At 34.4% G+C, this 15,037-nt stretch overlaps 1 protein-coding gene across 1 annotated transcript; it reads left to right on the forward strand.

The window, feature by feature from the left end:
- Positions 1-3,939: 3,939 nt before the first annotated feature.
- Positions 3,940-14,753, forward strand: LOC115989660 (protein STICHEL-like 3). Its single transcript, XM_031113467.1, has 7 exons — positions 3,940-4,300; positions 4,467-7,115; positions 8,280-8,499; positions 8,787-9,347; positions 11,413-11,989; positions 12,787-12,850; positions 14,487-14,753. The coding sequence occupies exons 2-7, from the start codon at positions 5,049-5,051 to the stop codon at positions 14,577-14,579; spliced, it is 3,582 nt and encodes a 1,193-aa protein (XP_030969327.1). The 5' UTR covers positions 3,940-4,300; positions 4,467-5,048; the 3' UTR covers positions 14,580-14,753.
- The last annotated feature ends 284 nt before the right edge of the window (positions 14,754-15,037 follow it).

The raw sequence follows: 15,037 nt of genomic DNA on the forward strand, positions 1-15,037 counted from the left end.
ATATTTTTAAAATAGCTTCATTTTCTCAGTGGTCCTTTATACTATAAATTTAGTTTCTATTTAATCATTAAAAAAAAAAAATCATTTTGTATTTTCCCTTATATTTTCTGTTAAGAAAAAAAAAGAGAACTGAAAAATGAGACAAATGTGAATGAAAGAGATTATGAATGGTGTGATTGATAAATAACCTTCTTTTTGCTGAATAAAATAACCAACTAGTGAATAAGAAATGAAGTATCAAAGATTCAAAAGATTTGTGTGATAAATAGTTTCCTGCTCATCAAATTTTGTAATAAATATATTTCCAATTTTGATAATTCTCTTTTTTTGAAAATCAATGTTTTAAATTCAACTCATGTTTGATGTAAACATTTTTGGTACTAATAAGCTATTATATTTTATGTATTAATTATGAGACTACAATTTCTTTTGCAAGTTGTACAGATCTCCTACCACCCAAAGTTTGTCAAGAACCAGCCTTTTTAATTAATTAATCAAATATAAAGTTCTATTGATCAATGCCATTAGTTGAAGACTTCAAATGATGCTCACTTTATGTTCGAGGAATTTGTTAGAGATAACTATTCCATAGTCACATATTGTGACTATGTGCTCTTTTTTGTCCCAGCTGGATTTATGTGTGTATGTTGGAATATGGAAAAACTATATGCTGATTTGGGATTCGAATCTTATTTTTTGCATTGCAGTCTCATCTTGTGTTGGAATCCAAAAACTTTGTAGCTTAATTGGCTTCTCTCCATATATAAAGTGTTCGAGAGTTTAGGAGGAGAAGTGACATTCGAATTGTGAAATTAGTAGTACATTATAATTATCTTCTTCTTTTTTTGTTTTGTTGAAAAGAAAGACAATATTGTTTATTAATCAAAAGTTGGTAAATCAGAAATTACAAGGGAAATAAAACCTGGAGGAGCAGACTCCATCTAGATTGTGAGAGGAAAAGAAAGTCCTGTTCTCTAGGCTAAGTTATGTGCAATTGTATTACCTTACTGAACAATATGAGCGAAATAATAACTTTGTAAAGAGCTAACATAAGACAACGTGTTTTTTAAAATCTTGTGTTGGAATGACATTGTTGATTAACTAGTTTAGTGGTGTATATAAAAAATGATCAATGCAATTTACAGGTTACAAGTGATGAATTTTGAACACCTTAAGCCAAATTAATTCATCATATGGCAAAAAATACTCAAATGATAAACTATTTATTTGCTATGAATAGATCACATAAAATGTTTGTACGAGGCAGATACAAATATTCATTTCATGCAAAGGAAGGCGCCAAAATGCTCACATTAATCACCCTAGCTGCAAATAGTAGTTACCAAAATCAGTAGGAACAAATACATTTGTCTTTCCTACATATACATACAAATTTCAAAAGCAGCAATTAAATTTTGAACACTTGAAAATGAATATGAAATTGAATTAAGCACCCTCTCATGTAATATCTCTTTAATTCACAAACAGTTCTCAACAACATAGCTAATTACAGATGAAATATACAGTTGAACTAAATATAAGAGAAGTTGATATTTAATATTTCAATGTAGTAAGTAGAAAGAAGTGTCAACTTGTGTGTAAAATTATTTACTGCACCAAACAGATGCACTAGGTCATAAATAGATATAATGCATGCTTATTTCCGATTCCTGAGTTGGATGATAGTTGACAACCATATCATAAGCTAGTATATTTTGTGAGAAGGATATCATAAGCTATTAGAGAAAGATACCACCTGGAACAAATAAATATATATAAATTCCAAATCAGATAGTAGAAGAAGACATTAAATATAACAAGGCCACATGCCACAAAAATTTTATAAGCTCAATCGGTTTTGTAAAGTCAACAACAATATTTTTTGGTCACTAGTCACATCCCTTAAATAGTAGTAATAGACAAATGTTAACAAGCATTGCACCGGTGCTTGTTAAGGTTGTACTAAGATGGGTCTCGTTTAATAAAAAAATTAGAGATAAATAAAAGAAAAAGAAATAAAACTGGTTCTACAGGTTATTTTAATATATATTTTTCTCTATAAAATTGGCCCCACATTGAAAAAACCGACATAGAACTATAGAAAAAAAGACAAAAGACTATAAAAAAAAGTCAAAAAATTACTGTTAATGGGCACCGTAATATTTGGTCCCATAAAAAAAAAGAAAAAAAAGAAGAAGTAATTTATGGGGTTTGGTTTTGTATAGAAAACATTTGAAACATGAGGAACTATCTTCTGAGGGTTAATAGTTGTGACAAATACAAATAAAATGTAATGTAATAGCTTTGGAGATATTCGGAAATCAGTTTTATTATGTCGGTAAAGTAAAATCAAAGATCAAATAAATGATGGATTTTTGCTTCTTTTTCTTTCACTATACACTTGGGTGTTTCTTTTCTTTTCTTTTTTTCCTTTGCCAGGTCTACTTGGGTCTTTTCCTTTGGCACATTTTTGACCACCAATTCAGCATATCTTCCTAATTCAATGCCAATTCCGGCTTTTATAGGCCATTTCCCAAAAAAAAAAAATGGTACCTATTTTGATTATAAGATCTCTTTTCTATATAAGCATTGATCACATACTAAATAAAATCTCTTTCAAAACTAATTTGGAGAGAAACCTTATAAAGTCTTCATATATCTTTATATTGAGTGTAAATTTTGAAAATCTAACCGCTGGATTGTATGTTCTTATTATATCTTTCATGTTTATAAAATTTCAAGAAGATCAAAGATCAATTATTATGTTATCAAGCAAATGTTAAAATTTCAAGTTTTTGTGATCTAAAATTGTGTATAAAAAATAAGTTTATTGATCGAATGGTAAAAAGTATATAATTTAAACGAAATTTGATATGCATGTTAAGAACATAAGGAACATGAAATTTAAACATTTATATTTTCAAAATTCACATTTAGAAAAAAGATATATGAGAAATTTGAAGATATATGCGAAATTTGAAAAGTTTCTCAAAAACTTTGTTCGCACATATTGATAGCTCACATAACATTATTAGGCCCCATAACCATAAGAACAAGTAAAGAATTAAAACAAAGTTACCAATTTATTTGCTTTAAAAAAAAAAAATTGCTAATCCAATTCACTTGCTCTTTGTTCAAAAAGAAAAAGAGTAATGCTACAATCACAAACTATTTTACAAAATATTGATGTGACCAATTTTTTATTAATTTTCATTTAGGCCCACTATGAATATCATTTTTTTATTTACCAATAATCATTTAGCACATCAGCAGTTTGTTAAAAAATCTGTATCTCAAGCATTACTAAAAAAAAAAAAAACTTATATGAGCCGCTAAATTGATAAAAAAAAAAATAAAAAAAAAGGTACAATTCACACCTAAAAGCAGAAACTGTTATTTGCTCAAAAAAGAAAAAGAAAAAGAAAAAGCAGAAACTGTTAAAAACTATACTTATATTGACCAAAAAAAAGTAAACTATAAAATTTAAACTCATCCAAATTCCAAACACAGGATTAAATTATTTTTTTTATTTAGTTTTAATGTGACATTTAGTTAAACAAAAGTAAAAAATCTAAAAAGCCACCGAAATTTCTTTATCTTCTCTTAATAAATGTTTTGTTATTGTTTTGGGCAGAAGCGAAAAGAAAGTCTAAATTGTTTGCTTGCATATATAGGCTACTAAAAAAGTCCACCCTATGCTAACAAGAACCCGGCAAATTCAACGGAACGGACCTAATTGGTCCCCCTCAAAATTCAAAATCTTTTAAATAACATTTCCATTTCTAAAATTATTTCCCAAAATTCAAAAATTTTAAGATTGAAAAACAAAAAAAAAAAACAAACAAATAGTACTATAAAACAGTACATGCAATGGGCTAAAATCCAAAAACAAAGAACAGTGTTTGGAATTGCATGCTCAAACAAACGGACACACTGCTTAGTTGCATACATGTGGTGTGTTATGTCTCTCTCTCTCTCTCTGACTGTCTCCAACGGATCTCACCCCTTCTCTCTCTCTCTCTCTCTCTTACAGCATACATATCATATACGAACTCTCTGAGATTCTCTCTCACTCACTCGCTTCTTTCTTTCACTTGCTCTTTCTCTTTCACACAAGCTTACAAAACACCTTTTTTTTTAATATTCAAGTATTAGTCTATTTCTCTCTCTCTCTCTCTCTCTCTCTCTCTCTTGACTATCGTTTTCTTTGAAAGAAGCCCTCGTGAAGTGCATGTGAAGCTTGGTGGGAGATCCAGGACTTAATGATCCAAATGGGTTCGCTTGCCTTTTTCTGATTCAGGTGATAGGGGTGTTTCCCTTCTTGCTTTTTTGATTGTTCTTCTTCTTCTACTTCCTACTTTTTTCTTTTTGTTTTCTTGTTGTGTTGTTACATTAAGTTCCTTTTTGTTTTCTCATGGCCTTATCTGATTCTCTCTGCTTTGTCGAAATCCATAATCTTTTTCAAGGTTTTTGAAGTAAAAGCGGCTTGAGTTTTTGATTGCTGCTGGGATTTCAAAAGATGGGTTACTTTTAGTTTGTTCTGGTTCTGGGGTTTTTGCATGGTGAAGTTTCAGAGGGTGGTGGTTTTTTGTTGAGGTTGGGGTTTTTGGTTGTAATCTCATGCATTGGAGTTCAGGTGGTGGCTAATGCTGCTTCTTTTGGAGTGGCATTTGAGTTTCGCGCTTTAAAGCTTGAATCTTTTTGAGCTTTGGTTTCATGGGTTAAAAGGGATTGCCCTGCTTACTTTATATTATTGGTGGGTTTTATGCCTTTGAGTAGCTTTGTTGTACTTGAGGGTGTTATTATTGGAAATGGGGTTTTGCTAATGGGTGGTTTTGTTATTGATGGAGGATCTTTAATTGTTTCAATTTTGGCATTGTTTTGGGCTTTGCTATGCCTTCATTGAGATATCATTGGTGGGTGTTAAGGAAGTAATGCCATAATTGCCAAGAGTTTGTGACAGTTATACAATAAGAAATGCTATATACATTAATTTCTTTCCTAAATTTTAAAGAGATTCTGCTATTGGAGGCTTTAGTGCTCTCATCATGACCAGAGCTGTCCGCGATAGGATTCTTAAGGATGCGAATGGTGATATCGGTGATCATCTACGTAACCACATACATTTGACGAATTGTATTCACTTGAAGAATCATATGCACAAGAATAGCCCCATAGTAGCAGATAGGTCTCTTATGAGGGACCTTGTGGTCCTACAGAGGTCAAGATCTCTCAGGGACCCTTCTGCAAGTCCTCCCTCATGGCACTCACCTTCCATTGTTGATCTACTTCCAAAGAAGGGTGAAAATGATGCGAGGATTCGGGAGGGGAGAAGGTCTATTGGCATTGAGCGTCGGAGGGAAGCTAGGAGGATGTCAGGAAGCTCACCAACATTCCCAAATTTATCCACATCAAAAGTTGCTCCTGGTGAGGTCAGTGGGGGTACTGATGGGGTAGCGGCAATAAGCGAACGTAGTAGCAAGAGTGGAGTTGGGAATAGAAGAGTTAGGAGAGAGGAGTCTAGTCGGAAGAGTAATAGGACTGATGTTTTGGGTGGCAATGAGGAGCCTCCACTCAATCAAGATGGAAATGTCTTGGCTCATGATGTTGTTTCTAGAAACTCTGAATCTAAAGATAGAAAGAGTAAACAAAAGGGGAAGCAAATTGGAGATGTTCAACTTAAGACCCTGTCTGAGCAGTTGAATGATGGTCCAACTGATGATGTAGCATCTTCTAACATCCACCTTCGTGGAAGTCATTCTCGATGGGAGAAAACTGTTGATGAACCAGAAGCCAGCATTCATGGGTACTCCAGTGGGTTAAATAGAGTTAAAAGGCGCAAGTTTCGAGGCACAAGAAGAGCTCGAGCTGCTACAGCTTCAAGAGATGTTGGAGCTCAGAATGAATTGTCTGTGGCATCTAACACATTAGCTCAGGGTTCAGCCCGTGCCAAGTATTTGATGGAGGAGGGGGAAGAAGAGTATGGCAACGCAAATGTCACTAGGGCTCCGGGAAATGGGTGTGGGATTCCTTGGAATTGGTCAAGAATTCATCACAGAGGTAAAACTATTCTTGACATGGCTGGAAGAAGTTTGTCTTGTGGTTTATCAGACTCAAGGTTAAGGAAAGGTGGTTCAACTGCCCATGGGAGAGAAATGTCTGACATGCCAATGGCATCTGATTACACAAGCTCATCTACAAGATCTAATTCAGAGGCACTGCCTCTGCTGGTTGAGGCATCTGGATCTCAGGAAACGACAGACAATGCTGGTTGGGTCCATAACTATTCCGGTGAACTTGGAATTTTTGCTGATAATTTATACAAGCGTGATGTTGATTCAGACCTTGCTTCTGAAGCTAGATCTGGTGATCAACGCAAGTTGAGAGGCTACCGCAAAAATAGACACCAGAGCCTCACACAAAAGTACATGCCAAGAACCTTCAGGGATCTGGTGGGACAGAATTTGGTTGCACAAGCTCTTTTAAATGCTGTCATGAAAAGGAAGGTTGGATTGCTGTATGTGTTTTATGGACCTCATGGCACAGGTAAAACTTCCTGTGCCCGCATATTTGCCCGAGCTTTAAATTGTCAATCTTCAGAACATCCTAAACCTTGTGGATTTTGCAATTCTTGCATTGCGCATGATATGGGTAAGAGTAGAAACATACGGGAAGTTGGTCCAGTCAGTAATTTTGACTTTGAGAGCATTATGGATTTACTTGACAATATGATTGTTTCCCAGCTGCCATCACATCATAGAGTGTTTATCTTTGATGACTGTGATACTTTGACCTCTGATTGCTGGAGTGCCATATCAAAGGTCATTGATCGAGCTCCTAGACGTGTGGTTTTTGTCCTAGTCAGTTCGAGTCTTGATGTTTTGCCTCACATAATCATATCCAGGTGCCAGAAGTTCTTTTTTCCAAAGCTGAAGGATGCAGATATTATCTATACTTTGCAGTGGATTGCGACCAAAGAAGATTTAGAAATTGATAAGGAAGCACTAAAACTTATTGCATCAAGATCAGATGGATCATTGAGAGATGCTGAGATGACTCTTGAGCAACTGAGTTTGCTTGGCCAGAGGATCTCTGTCCCTCTGGTTCAGGAACTGGTAAATTTATCTTCACTTTTGCTATCAGAATTAGAATTTTATATTTTTCATATCCTCTTATGTTTGCTTTATGCCTATCATCTTGAAAATATATGTTTTAATCTTGAACCACATAATGTAAATATGCTTGAGATTTTGCAACTAGATATGCATGGTGACGTGCCCGCAAAATATTAATTCTAGAGCTGCTTCGTATGCCAATTGTCCTTTAGGAGAGTTAATTATCAAAGTTTCACTGTCAAGGTCTATTTGAGTTAATGTTTTTGATGTATTATTTAATGAAATATGATGATTTTTCCAATATGTTGGAATAAGATTTTGGATGAAATTTTTGTGAATGAAAGATGAATATTAATGGGCTGACACTTTTCTCTAAACCACCAAAAATGATGAGAATTCTCATCTTTTCTCTTGGGAGATTACAAGGCTAAATGATAATAATCACTATCAGTGTGTAATAATATCCGAAATTTCAGATTATTTTAGCTTTACAAGTGTTTGGTAGGATAAGTAATTGAGTACATTTATGATGTATTTATTAGTCTAATATTAATTTGATTAGGTTTTATTTATATAATAGTCGATGTTTGGGTTTCTTTATACTATGTTGCTTTTGAAATTACTATATTTCAGTTGCATATTTTTTAAACTTTATATTTCCATGTTTATTGCATTTCTAAGTTGAACATGAGAAGACTAATGACATGTTTACTTATCAGCCTATGGGAATGTATGGTGCATGTTTAGGTTTATGATTTTACTTATTTTGTGTTTCTGCTGTATCTGATGGTTATTTGCATCCTCTATGAATGTTTTCCCATAGATGTAAAGAAGTTGTTGTCATTATTTCAAATTTCAATTACTGTTAGCTCCTTTGGTTGCGTATTATTGTCTTATCATCTGCAAGTGTGGCCTCATTTTCTTGCCTTCTGATGTACCCTAATTCAAATTTTTTTTTATTAAATCTTTTTGTTTTATTTATGATGCACGTCCATAAAAAAATTTTCTCTGCATTTTTCGTCTTTAGAGAAAATTCCCTTCTATGTACTTTCTTTCCAACACTTGTTATTAGTAGCAGATGTCATAGATAATTATTATATCCATAGTATACAGGAATGCTTTTCTACCTTTACAACAACTGAAAGTTATAAAAACTTTTTTCAGGTTGGGCTTATCTCAGATGAAAAATTGGTAGATCTTCTTGATTTAGCACTATCTGCAGACACAGTTAACACTGTGAAGAACTTGAGAATAATAATGGAAACTGGTGTAGAGCCATTGGCTTTGATGTCACAGCTTGCTACCGTCATTACCGATATACTTGCTGGTAGTTATGACTTTACAAAAGACAGGCATAGAAGGAAGTTCTTTCGACGACAACCATGTGAGTAACTGTTACCAGCTATATTAGATAAAAAAAATACTAATTCATTTATTTATTCACAAGTTTTGGTGATGTTGATCATATTATCTCCCTGAAGATATGTGTATCTGAATATCTATAATTGCATCATTACTTGTTCTTTTCTTCATCTCATTTTATACCAATTTCATGTTGTGCAACTCTCTTTCAGCCTTCCTCTTTAAATAATAAATTGAGCTTAGTTTGTGCCAACTTTTCCTTTGTGGCTTTTCTGATTACAGCTCAATCTTTGTTCTTACTGGTTGCAGTATCCAAAGAAGATATGGAAAAACTGCGTCAAGCTCTGAAAACTTTATCAGAGGCTGAAAAACAATTAAGGATGTCAAATGACAAATTAACATGGCTAACAGCTGCGTTGCTTCAACTAGCTCCTGATCAGCAGTACATGCTGCCCACTTCTGCAGACACTAGTTTTAGTCACAGTCCCATAGCCCTAAATAATGCGGGTGGAAGAGATTTAGCCAGGAGAGTAAGTGAGCATTCTGAGATGTCCAATAAGGAGAGACGCTTGTCAACAAATGTCAGAATAGAAAATCTCCGTGCTGGAAGTTCTGCTGATTTCCGAGAAAGTGGCACACTTAAGGGTATTAATTTAGAGAAAAAAAGACATGCTGGGACTAGTATGGTTCATCAACAGACATCCACACATTCTACTGACAATAACAGGGTAAGTGGCAGGCATATTTCTGGTAAAAACCATAGAGGAATTGCGGATATCTGGTTGGAGGTGCTTGAGAAAATTCAAATTAATGGTTTGAAGGAGTTTTTGTATCAAGAAGGGAAGCTGATCTCAGTCAGTTTTGGTGCAGGTACACCCCAATATGCATTCATCATTTGCAAGTGCCATGATTAATACCCCAATATCTCTCTGTTAGAAAGTTTTTTCATTATTGTCCTGTTTTATGTTGATTTCATATGTGAAAACTCTTAGTGCATGGGAATTTGAAAAGTTTCGGGGATCAATTGGTTTGTGGAGGCATAAAATCTTGGGCCAAAATTGGAAACTCAAAAATTGAAGCAACTCACATTGCTTTTTCCGTATATTTGCCAGCAACACTAAATTTAATTGAAGTGTCCTAACTTCTCAGTGTTCAAGATACTAAAGTTTCAATTTGTTGCCAAAACATCCATCTTATCTTACCGATGTGTTTACATCATTCTTCCTCTGTTGTTTACGGAATCTGGTTCTTTTGGGGTTATAGTTGATGGTTCTTTTTCAATTCCATCTCCCTTTTCAAGATGTTAAGAAGAAGACTAGCCTTGAAATACTTATGACCAATAGTATTTTTTTTTTTAGGCTACAAGTTAGGTAGAAACTTCATAATCATATAAGGGATTCCTTGCTCTGGATGTACTCAGAAAACGAATTAGATTGTGTATTAATGTGACTCTTCATTTAATTTACCCTTTAAATGTTCTATTCATTGGAAATCAAAGAACTAAAAATCTTTTTAGGGGTTTCTATATTTGTCCCCCTTGGACTTTCCCCTTGTGTCTATTATGCCCTAACCTTTCATTTGTCGCAATACCTGTGTCGCTTTTGCAAACTGTGTCCTGTCAATTGATTTTTGTCACATAGTCATGAAGGGGATAGGGTCTTGTGCATGAGAGATTGGCTTTGCTGGTCATCATACAAAAATATACATCAATCATCTTATTCTCAATTGCTTGGTTTGTTATTTTGGGTAAAACTATCAATAACTATCTTGGAGTGATGATTGAAAACTCAATTATCATATAATTGAATAGTCACATATGGGTCAAATGGCCACTTTGTAAGTTTCTTGAGATCCCCTATTAATAGATGACATAAAACTGTTGACTGAAGGAGCTAATTGGCACAGGAAAATTCCAGGGAGGGTATTGCTTCTAAGGAAAATTTGATGAACAGCAGAAAATTTCCAGGGTTTAACTATACAGACGACTTTCTTTTATGCCATGAAATGACAATTACCTCACCCCAGCTCATATAGCCAAGGAGTATCCCTCCCTTAAATAAAGGGGAGGTCTTGGGTTTAGCAAATGGGAGATGAGATTTAGGACTGCTATTTCACATGTAGACTACTACTGTCGTCTGCTTGGGGGGGGGGGGGGGGTGTGGAGAGAAAAAATGACCATTATTGCCTTCTTGTTTGTCTGTGGAGTCCATTGGTATTTATCCAATCCACAGGATGGGAGCAATTTGCAAGGTTTGAGGCTATTACCCATTGTGTGACCTATGAGTGTCACCTGATTTGGCTCATTGTTTCTGTCTAACCTTGAATCTCTTGGTGTTTGTAAAGTATACTTACCCAAAATACCTTCACCTCTTTTAGCCAGTTTCACCCAGATTCCCTTAAATATCAAAAGATGTAAAGAACTTACCTCTTTATGCCACTCAGGAAATATGAATACATGTTCTCATTATCATAGCAAAGATTTATTTGGAAATTTTTATGATTAGGTGAGGCTGATTCCAAATTTCTGTTTTAGTTTTAAAGGCAAACTGGCAAATTCCAAATTCCAAATTTCATTTTTGAATTTAGAATTAGATTTTATTTTATAGTTTTGAATTTGGGCTTTGATGTTGTGGAGGGTTTTATGAGATGTAATCATGTCTTAATGTAATCCCTAAAGCCTAATTAAAAGGGGCTCCTGGAATAGTTTGAAGTGGAGTGAAATTTGAATAAATAATCTGATTAGAGATGTTTCTCTAGGCTTGGTGGTGACGGTGAAGACTAGGATATGTCCTATTTATTCATCCATTCCAAGCTGCATCAGTCCAGCTGCCAGCACTGATGCCTCTTCACTTTAAGTAATGCTTATCTACATTTATTTCTTGACTTCCTGTGCAGTAACTAATGGTTTGTCCAATTAAATTGCTTTTTCTTGCAGCCCCTACTGTGCAGTTGATCTTCACTTCACAACAGACTAAATCAACAGCTGAGAAGCTGAGGGAGCACATTTTAGAAGCATTTGAGGCCGTTCTGTGTTCCCCAGTGATAATTGAAATTAGATGTGAACCAAAGAAAGATTCAGGATCAGGTGTACATGTGCCTCTTATCTTATCAGCTTCTAGGGACAGTTCATCTCAAATTAGAGATATAAATGGAGTCGGCACCCAAGCCCAGCTCTTGCAAAGTGACAATGTTGAAATGGGAAGAAGTGAAATTGTAGAAGTAGCAGCTTCTCCGAGGGAACCCAAGGGTAATGAGCATGGTGATAATCATGCAACAGCTGATAAAAGAGGCTTAGGAGGATCTGGCGTGGGAGAAGGAACAGCTTCTTATAAGAAAGCAACCATGGCTTCACTCCCAGAAAGACGAAAATTTGGTGAACAAAGTCAGAGCCTTGTTAAAAGCAAGGTGTCCCTTGCCCACGTAATTCAGCAAGCTGAAGGATGTACACAGCGAAATGCATGGTCAAAACGCAAAGCAGTTTCTATTGCCGAAAAGCTTGAACAGGAGAATTTGTATGTAATGCAATCCCATTGTTCTTTTTCAAAATTAATCTTCTTTCTAATTACACTTTACCTTAAAATTGAATAGCATTTGATGGTTGACAAGGAGCAACCGAACCTCTTATCACAATTACATTAAACTTTAAAACTTTAATACCTTCAAATGACTGGAAAATTTGCTGTTAGCACCTCCTCCACCCCCATAAGAATGGAGTGGAATGTAGTGTAAGGTTGTGGGTTCAAAACTTTCAGGGTGCATTTGTTACTTATCAAGAAAAAAAGGTTGTTCGTGATATGAAATTATTTGGTCAGGTGTAATAGATATGGATTTTGAGTATGTGGAATTCCTTGTCAAAGTTCAATTCCATCTTCTCAATTCAGTAGTTGCATCATCATATGGCCATAATTGGTGACCTTTAATCGGTCTAAATTGCTCATTTCTGGGAAGATAACAAAGAGAAGCAAGTTTGGACACATTCCTTTTATAAATAAAAGCTTAGACATATAAGTTTGAACAAATTTAACTTCTTTAATTATGTGACAGCTTGATTTTCAGGAATGTGTCCTCCCTAAGGAGAGAAAACAGAGGAACTTTTCTTCTATATTTCATGTTTAATTTAGTATGAGTACACTTATACTGTGAACAGAATAATGGTTGGATAAGTTTCCTAGAATAACAACTAGGATCCATTTTTGCCCAATTCAAAATTGAACTCTTTGGTATTTAAGACAGTGATAAGAATATTTTGTACGCTTAAACATAATCTTGTCTCATTTTAAATCGGTTCTAAAAATTCTTAAATTTACAGGAGACTGGAACCTAGATCAAGAAGCCTACTTTGTTGGAAAGCAACTAGAGTAACTCGTCGGAAGGTAATTCATAGTGATTTCATAACAGTCTTATGATAAATTCTTTAAATTCCACTCTTTTGAGTTGTGGACTTTTATTTAAAAAAAAGAAAAGAGAGAGTTGATATTCTCCTCTCATGCACATTACCATGTTGTGCATTCTTACAATTAGTTAAGTCCAGTATTAGAGGAGGCATTCTTTTTTTTTTTTTTTTTTTGGTAATTGAGTAAAGGTAATATAACTTTAATGTTTGTCCTGGTTATGTTAATGGAGAGGCATGCCAAGGATCAGTCTGTTAGGGGCCAGAAATGGGAGAAACCTGTGTGTGTTTGTTTTCAATTCTGTTGTACATGGTTGAGGGCTGATTCATGTGGGATGAGGCTATATAAGGGCTTCATTAATATTTCTTACATAGTTAACCTCATAACCTAGTACCTAATACTAATTTTTCTTGGAAAATTTACCTCTGCATGAACATATATGGTGCTAAATGTTTCAATTGAAAACAACAGAATAGCAAAAACGGGATAGATCAAAGAAGCAAAGCAATAGATGTGGATTGATCAAGGGGATATTGGGAATAAATTACATGATGGATATGCTTAAGTTCATGTGTTCATGCTCAGGTTTATTTATAAATTAAAATCAGGCGGGCTTGAGGAATAGCAAAAAGCCAACCCACAATAGATCACTAGTTTGCAACCCATCCCTATTATCCATGTGAGACGGTCATTAAAATAGATCACTAGTTTGCAACCCATCCCTATTATCCATGTGAGACAGTCATTAAAATAAGCTTGAGTGGGGGCAAACTAATGGTTAACCCACCTCATTTTCTTATCAGAGCCTCATCAGCCTATCATAGTACTTCAACCAATTTTTTTTTATAGGTAATAGCAGCTTTATTGATTAGAAAAGTACAATTTGTTGACGATAGTAAACTCACTGCACTTGAAACGAATACGAACAAATCAAAAAGAAGAGCTAATAGAAATTAAGAAATCAGATATGGAAATACAATGCGTAAAACCCCAAATACGAGACCTCTCAAACAAAGTCCCAGCTAGCAAAGACTTCAAAAGATCCACAGGTCTCTCAATAACTTCAAACATATGTGAATTGCATTCCCGCCAGATTAACCACATAAGAAAAAGAAAATTAATAGTACTTCAACCAATTCAACTGCTTTCTTCTCTAAATAATTATTTCTATGCTCATCATTTCTTCTTTTCATCTTCATTCAAAAGTTATTTAACTCTTTAGGTGTCATGTTCTTTCCAGAGTTATTATTCGTGTTTTTCAAGGCCATATTACATTATGTTTTTCCTTAAGTGTAAGCTTAGTCAAATTAAATAAATAAAGAAAAGAAAAAAAAAGAAATGATATTAGTGTAAAAGAAAGTTCTAGCCATGCATAGTTTTTTCTATACTTGATTGGACCTACTGCCAGTCATTGCCAAGACCATCTTGTTAAAACTTCCCAACTTGTCTTTATAAGATTTTCCAACATTTAAATTTTAAGTTGCTAAATTATTCAGTAAGATCCATTTGGTTTTTTACCCCGTTTTTATTTCTAATCTCATTTTAATTAATAGCTAAGTAATGATTATTTTATTGTGATCTGTTTGAGGATGTTGCTTATGAGTGTGGCCATCTGCAGCTTTCACGGTTGAAAATTAGGACGCGAAAACCACATTCATTGCTGAAGCTTGTTTCCTGTGGAAAGTGTCTCTCAGCTAAATCTCCAAGGTAATGCAAGAAAGGGATTTAGGATGGCTTAGAAGGGTAGATTGTGCAACATCATTTGTATTATTTGTATTTAGCGATTTTCCTGCCATTTCTAGGTTAATTTATCTTTCAAATATTTTTTCATTGAATAAAGGTATGATTTATATCTGATTAGAAAATGTAGGAAAGAAATTAGATAGTGCAGCCTCTATTAATGATATTAATTTTTTATGAGCAACTGTTCTGTTTTTAGGCCTTCTTGTATTCAGTCAAATGCAGGCTTTAATTAGTTGTGGTATTAATTTTGGGTGATGCTAGGGACACTACAAATGTGGCATAAGGCTTACAAACTGATGTATCAAATTTTTAAACACAAAACAAAAAATATTTAAGAAATTTATTTCTTATATTGTTGATTGCCAATCATCTCATTCATTCTCATGTCAGTTTGTAAGCCATTTGTTGTAAAATTGGTGGTAGCTT

This window comes from Quercus lobata, chromosome 5 (assembly GCF_001633185.2).
Source record: "Quercus lobata isolate SW786 chromosome 5, ValleyOak3.0 Primary Assembly, whole genome shotgun sequence".
Lineage (NCBI taxonomy): Eukaryota > Viridiplantae > Streptophyta > Magnoliopsida > Fagales > Fagaceae > Quercus > Quercus lobata.